Source organism: Takifugu flavidus, chromosome 4 (assembly GCF_003711565.1).
Source record: "Takifugu flavidus isolate HTHZ2018 chromosome 4, ASM371156v2, whole genome shotgun sequence".
NCBI classification, from domain to species: Eukaryota; Metazoa; Chordata; class Actinopteri; order Tetraodontiformes; family Tetraodontidae; genus Takifugu; species Takifugu flavidus.
This window is the reverse complement of record NC_079523.1, coordinates 7,393,134-7,400,065: the sequence shown is the minus strand read 5'-3', so window position 1 is coordinate 7,400,065 and position 6,932 is coordinate 7,393,134. Positions and strand designations below refer to the sequence as shown.

Genomic DNA, 6,932 nt, shown 5'->3' with positions numbered 1-6,932 from the left:
CGGCTCGCGTGTAAAATAAAGTGGGGAAGTAAATGAAGTACTGCTGCAACGTGTGAAAAACAGCTACATGGAGAGAAAAGCAGAAATTGTGCTAAACAGGCACAGCCTCTTTTATCTGCCACTGCATTAAAAATGTATGAGTCATTTTCATATAATGCTCGTCACATCACAAAGTGGCAGCTTTGTTTTTTTGGGCCCAGCAGTGATTCTGGGAACCAGTCGCAGACTGGAAAGGCACGAAACAATGATTTGAGGGATGGAGACAGGCTTTTCTGTCAGAAAGTGTGCAAGTGGGGTAAAATCAGCGCTTGGACAGCTGCCTGAGCCTGTGCGCTCGCTCCAGTCCTCTCTCTTTATCTCAAACCCCAACGCCTACGATGCAGCACTTTCACAAGATTCTTCTCGCATCTGCTCTCCTGTTTGCTGATGGTTTACTGGCAAAAAAAGCACCGCACCCATAGCTAATTAGCTAATGTCACAAGAGTCCTGAGCTGATTTGAAAAAAAAAGCAGGGTTTGAGCGAGGCCTCTGTAAGTGCAAAGAAGAACAAAAATGGTGTAAAATGTTTGTGCTGGTGTAGTTTATTTATTTAGTGCTGGTGAGACGCTGATAATTGAAGAGGCACGGTCAATTTAAACGTATCTTTTATTATGCAGGTTGGAAATAAACAAAGCATCGTGACACAAACTGAAGCTGCTCATAAGGAAGAGAAGGAGCAGCAACAAAACATGTAAAAAAAAAAACAAATCAAGCAAAAAAGGCTGCGTTCATGATCATTTTTTATCAAACCAGACAGAAAAAAAACAGTGAAATAAGGAATAAAAATACACCTCCATCGTATGAAGCAAAATGAGATCCAATTTGGGTTCATAAATAAGTAAACCTGTCGAAATGGCTGATGGGCAACTAGCAAAACACTATATCGATAACCATTTAAAATATTTATCATTACTGGCTTTACAAATAAAATAACTACAATTGGCAGGTTGGGATTTATCTTTTTTTTTTCTTCTTTTGTACACAATTTAAAATTTCAAACCGAAAGTATGCTACAGTCAAGAGATAAATACAGGTGCCTGTCAGCAAAACGCAGTTCTGTTCATCACACAAAAGGATTTTTTTATTAAAAAAAAAAAAAAAAAGATGAGATCAACACAACCAAACACCAACTCCAAACTTAGAATAGCAAAATAAAAATAAAAAAAACTAAAAGGAAAAAAAATCACTTTGACGTGAACGATGACCCCGTTCACGTTTTCCAGAGAGGCGGCGATAAACCGACATCGTGGTCGAAATAAGACACAGGCGGGGGAGGGGCCGGGGCCCTCTGCAGCCGTATCCCACCCCCTCCACCTTTCTGATTCCATCTCAAGCCATCCTTTCTCTCTGCTTCTATCTCTTTCCTCTCCATTTCTCACCTGGCTCTTTCCATTTAATGATCTGCGGGACACATATTGTGTATTCAGCCTTTAGATTGAACTTTATTGGAAAGAAAAACACACCAGTGAGCACAGATTTAATGCAAGTACGCGAGTGTGAAATACTCCTCTGAAATCCAGCTGCACACGGCTGTTAAAATTCACGAGAAAGACTCCGAAACACCGAAACACTCTCGCACACCAGCGCGAATGAGGTGCATTCAGGCGCGTGCCCGCGCGAACACGCAAAATGACTCACATGTAATATTAAAGAAGAAACAAATCTATCTGGACTTCCAATTTCCAATTTTATCCCGTAAAAGTGATATTTACAATCACACTGTGACAGCTCGGCGGACCTCCAAAAGGTCGTTTCGTATAAAAAAAAAGAAAAGAAAAGAAAAAAAAGAAACTGTTTCTTGTCCCCAACCAGACTTCTTATATTAATCTGCAGGTCTTAAAGCAAAGCTACCATTAAGAGTTACGTCTGCGCTGAACCTACTAGAAGTTAATAGTTCTCTATGGTGCAACGCTTGTTAGCCGGAATAAAAAACAAAAACAAAACCCCTCAAAATAAATAAAACAACAAAACAGTTAAGGTAAATGAAGAGTATTTTATTCTCATCTCATTCTAATTAAAGCTGAATGGAGTCCCTGAGGGGACTTTAATGGTAGATGGGAGATGATGCTCTACAGCCTGGCCTGTGACGGGGGAGGGGGGCATAGAAAATACAAGGATAGTTGGTGGGGGGGGGGGGGGGGGGGGTTACAACGGGCCAGGGTGTCATAAGTGCTTGGCAAAACTTGAACAGCAAAAGGACCGCTAATACAGGAAGTGGTACAGACAGCAGTCGCTTGAAAAACTGGTCACAAGTTCTAGAAACGGAGGAAAAACGGGAGAAGAAGAATTCCACGGACAGAACAAATGTGGTGGCATCTGGCAATGTGTGTGTTTGTGTGTGTGTGTGTGTGTTCCTGCTGTATGTCGGGGGCATGTATGTGTACACCGGAGGAGGGCCGAGGGCGTTGGGGGGGGGGGGTCGGGTGGTTGAGAGAAGACTCGGCGGCGGCGTGTCTGTCGAGCGAGCGCGCTCTTCGGTTTCAGGTGAGGTAGAGTGGCTTGTCCCTGCCAATCATGCTGCCACTGCAGGGAGGAGACACAAACACAGGAGTAAACATGCGGAAATATACCAAAGACAGGAAGCACAGAAGAACCATTTCTAAATCCGTAAAGGGCCTGGGTCCATTTCCGGCGCGTGCCTCGGTTCTGTTCGGTTCGCTCCAGTTCACGTCTCATGGGGGGACTCAGTGTTTCTATTTTCTACTTCCATGAATAATGTAAGCAGGCATTTTAGCTCAGACGAGCTGCGTTGCTATGAGGTCTCTCGTCATGCAGCTGGTGTGTAGCAGCCCAGTTTAGCTAGACTGGAATGGACTGGTTCCCAGTCTGTGGTGGGAAGACCTGAGGAGCAACATGGTGCTCTGCAAACTCCTGATGTTGTCAGGGGTGACTGTGATATGTTATTAATGTATTCAGATTCATATCAAACACCATTGCCATGAATGCCATTTCTCCATCCAGGTTGCCAAGGGAACCGTGGAGACAGGCAGTGTCACTGTAACACCAACGCAAGCTTTTTCATTCAAGCTGTGGGTCTTTTCAGAGATGTTCCAGAATAGAGTCAATCCTGATGATCTATTTTATCATTTATTGATATTAGCTTTGATGCTAACATGCAAAAGTGCTCTTTTAAACAGTGAATCCAAGCAGGTTAACACATCAGCACGAGGCAACCAAACCATATATAGAAACTAGAGTTTTAGTTTAAATCCCACACAGGGGCTCAAGGAAATTTGACATATTAAAGTTGAAAAACCCTAAATCAACCCTGGAATCACATTCCGTGTTTTTTCCCCTTTCAATTCCTACTTTTTTTTCTTTTTTGGCGTCATAAATGCATCAGGCCGGCAAATAAAAACGTCCTCGTGGGTGAACTCAATTTATCTGTCTCCATTCCAAATGTCAGATTGGAGGCAGCAAATAAGGCAGCCTCGCTCCGTCTCCACTGACCTGCAGTGGCTGCCACACTCCCGATTGCAGTATTCACTCTCCCAGTCGTGGCCGTGAGGCACACCGGGGCCCGGACCAGGACCAGGGGCTCCAGGAGACTGGGAACCACCAATGCTCTTCTGGTACTCTGACTGTAAGTGGGAAAAACCCTGAAGAAAATAAAAGTAAGAGACCATTTTCTTTGGTTGGTGGTTCGGGTTGGTTGGTGATACTGGTGATATCTGGTTACAAAAACCCATCATCCTCAGGAACGATCGTGTTTTACCTGCTGCCCAGGAGGTGGGGAGTGAAGAGAGGCCTGCAGTCCCATCTGGTGAGGGGTGATTGGCTGGGACTGGACCTGCTGCATTCCAATGGGTTGGTTGAGGAGCGAGCTCTGATGCAGGGAGAACTGCTGGTGAGGGTGGAGCGGCGGGCTGATCTGGAAGGAGGAAGGGGGAGAGGCACTAATGCTGGGCAGCATCTGCGATTGGCTGAGTGTCTGCGACAGCGCGTGGCGGGGGGCGTGTCCTGCGTAGCTCTGCAGGTCAGCGAGGGGGAAGGCCCCGGGGCTCAGGTAGGGTGACGACGGCTGCACGCTGTACAGGGGGTTGGCTGGCATCATATGTGGAGAGGGCTGGCTCGTTTGGGCACTTTTTGTCTCCACAGGATCATTATTTGTCTAGATGGAGCGGGAGGAGAAGGAGACTCCAGATTCAGATTGATCTTACTCATGTGGTTACACTTTTATTTTTAAAACCCCCCCAAAAAAACAAACAAAAAGTTTGATTTCTTTCCGTCCGCTATTGCGTAATAACGCGGACGCGCGTCATGTGTTCGCATCTTCCACGTTTAGCAATTTGTAGGCAAATACCGCTGTTGCAATTTCCCCTTCATTTTGCCTCTAATGCATCCAAACAGAGAGAAAATATTCAATTTAATTATGCAAATACGGCCGATTGAGTGCGATACGAGCATGTATACAGCAGCTGATGGAGCTGATGGTCGGCAGATAATAATAAAACTGTCTCGTCGGACTGTGACAGACCGTCTCCAGGGAGCCTTTTCACAACAATGCGCCCGCGGAGCCAGAGAAAAGTAGCAGCTGGCATCAGCAAATTCAAATACAAAAGACAGTTATTGACAGGAATTCATTAATAGCCTGAGAAGTGGCACGTCTCTTTTGGTTTAAACAGAAACTGCCCGCTTTTAATTACATAAATATCATAGTAGCCCGTGTGCCAGTCTGTTGTGTACTTCATATAAAGATCCTCTCTCTCTCACTCACACACACACACACACACACATGCACTTCACATATGAAATACATCCAGTGTTTCTCATTAGCTGTCAGAGGGGCTGGAGTGATGCTTGCTCCTCCACCGTTTAGTAATGGCCCACATCCATCCCTCCCAAACCCCCCTGCAATAATCAATGGGGGAGGATGAAGGGATGGAGGAAAAAAAGAGACGGATAGATTTGCAGTGTCAAGTGGAAAATGAAGTAGTGACGAAACAGTGCGCGGGGAGGAGGACCGGGAGCGGGAGGAGGACGGGAGCGGGAGGAGGACCGGGAGCGGGAGGAGGACTGGGAGCGGGAGGAGGACGGGAGCGGGAGGAGGACCGGGAGCAGGAGGAGGACCAGGAGTGGCAGGAAGAAAGCCGCTTGGATCGGTGGCGTTTTCATTGGCAGAGTGTGAAATGAAATCGCGATCCATCCAACGGGCAGTCAAATAAACACTTTCAAGAGCAAATGAGCAATTCATTTTTTCTTCAACCAAATGTGGTGTTTACCACTTAAAAAGCAACAAATTTGCAGCCTGCTTTTACTCTACATATCTCCTCATGAATATGAGTAAACGCCTCCTTTATTTCCGACGTATTTTCATAACTACCGCACGAGGAAGACGTGAGATGCAGAATCATTTATTTACATCCAATAAGGGATTAAAAAACACGGCACCATAAATAATTAATTTGAGCCAGTGGAAGGCCTGCGCCTCTAATTAGCATGATTCTAAAACACATTAGTCCAGTTTGGGCGAAGGTGTTTAACCTTTTGGGAGACTCATTTATTATAATATTTATCATTTCACTTAAATAAAGCTTTAATGACGGTTTTGATCCATTTTTTGGATTCCTCCCCCCACAAATAAGCATTTGTAAAAATGCAGGGGACTATTAGTGGGCAAAAATCCCCCCAGGCTTATTTCTCCTCCTAAACAAGCTTTACAACATAAAAAGGCAACAGGTGCACGCTGGAGATGTGGGGCTCTGGAGCGACCCCCCCCCCCCCCCCATTCACTTTGAAAAGACTCCTTCACTGGCAATTACAACAAAAAAGAAAAAAGAGTCACTCATCATGAGATCATGTGATTCAACCCCCTGTGCCGATTATCCTCAATGAATTGGGGTTGTCTATCTCCCCCCCCCACCCCTCACGGGCAAATCTAACGACATATAGCACCAATCAAGCCTCTGAACAGCTCAGACATGAACGCGTCTAATTGCACTGAAGACAGGAAACAAGAATGGTCTTTTGGGTTTGGATGAATTACCTATTCATCCCCTAATCAAGGTGCTTGTTTTCGGGCCACAAGTGTGTGTGTGTGTGTGTGTGTGTGTGGGGAGTGGGGGGGGGGACGTGGAAGGGGAGGGGAGAGGGGCGGGGCTACGGTGCAAATACAATTTTGCAAATGTCACATGAAAACATCGCGCAAACCCTGAAACGAAGTGCAGATGAATTTTAGACAGGGAGAAAAGAAAATGGGGGACCGGAGATTAATTTGATCCCGTGAAATGGAAATTTTAATCCAAACGAGGTTGGACAGGATAAATGTTTTAATCTAAACGTGACAGTAAAGGGAGAATAAAACACACAGAGCAAACTGTTACTCCTCATTTCTCACCAGGTTGCAAACTGTGTGTTTAAATCCTAATTTAAACAGTCTGCCTCTGAACACACACATCACGCACGCACACCCACACACAGGCGCGCGCACACGCACACCCACCCACACACACACACACACGTTCCTTGAAAAACCACTGAGAAGAATTCTATCTAATTTATCATCCCTTATATCGCCGCTGACCCATGTATATCAAAGATGTGACCCCGGTGGTTACCTTGGAAACCAGACTGGCTCTGTAGGCGGCCAAGGCTTTCAGGTACTCCTTCTTTGCAGCCTCCGTTTTCCTCTTGTAGCTCTGCAGGAGCAAACACAACAACAGTAGTGAGGATTGATTACAAGGTTGATGCCAGGAGCTGCCTCAGATGCGCGTTAAGTTTGCTGCGATTTTTGTTCTTTGTGACGACGGACAAATGCATCCACTGCCCACAAGGACAGGTGACACAACACAAGGAAGGCAGCTGGAGCTTTTTCCAGCGCAGGTTTTCAGCATCATCCTGTGTCTCGTTTCGTAATCAGAGCTGATAGCCCAGCAAATCATTCAGACAAAGAA

The 6,932-nt window shown here is 45.7% G+C and overlaps 1 protein-coding gene across 4 annotated transcripts in view; it reads right to left on the bottom strand.

Moving 5' to 3' along the window:
• Positions 1 to 627: 627 nt before the first annotated feature.
• tox2 (TOX high mobility group box family member 2) overlaps positions 628 to 6,932 on the bottom strand; it is a 74,181-nt gene continuing 67,876 nt past the window's right edge. For 3 of the 4 annotated variants that reach the window (XM_057029726.1, XM_057029724.1, XM_057029723.1), the window contains 4 exons: positions 6,597 to 6,677; positions 3,755 to 4,150; positions 3,490 to 3,638; positions 628 to 2,562 (listed from right to left, as the gene is read on the bottom strand). In XM_057029726.1, coding sequence (XP_056885706.1) covers positions 2,520 to 2,562; positions 3,490 to 3,638; positions 3,755 to 4,150; positions 6,597 to 6,677 — 669 coding nt within the window. In that variant the 3' untranslated portion in view covers positions 628 to 2,519. The remainder of the gene's footprint in view (positions 2,563 to 3,489; positions 3,639 to 3,754; positions 4,151 to 6,596; positions 6,678 to 6,932) is intronic. The other variant, XM_057029725.1, reaches the window with a different exon arrangement.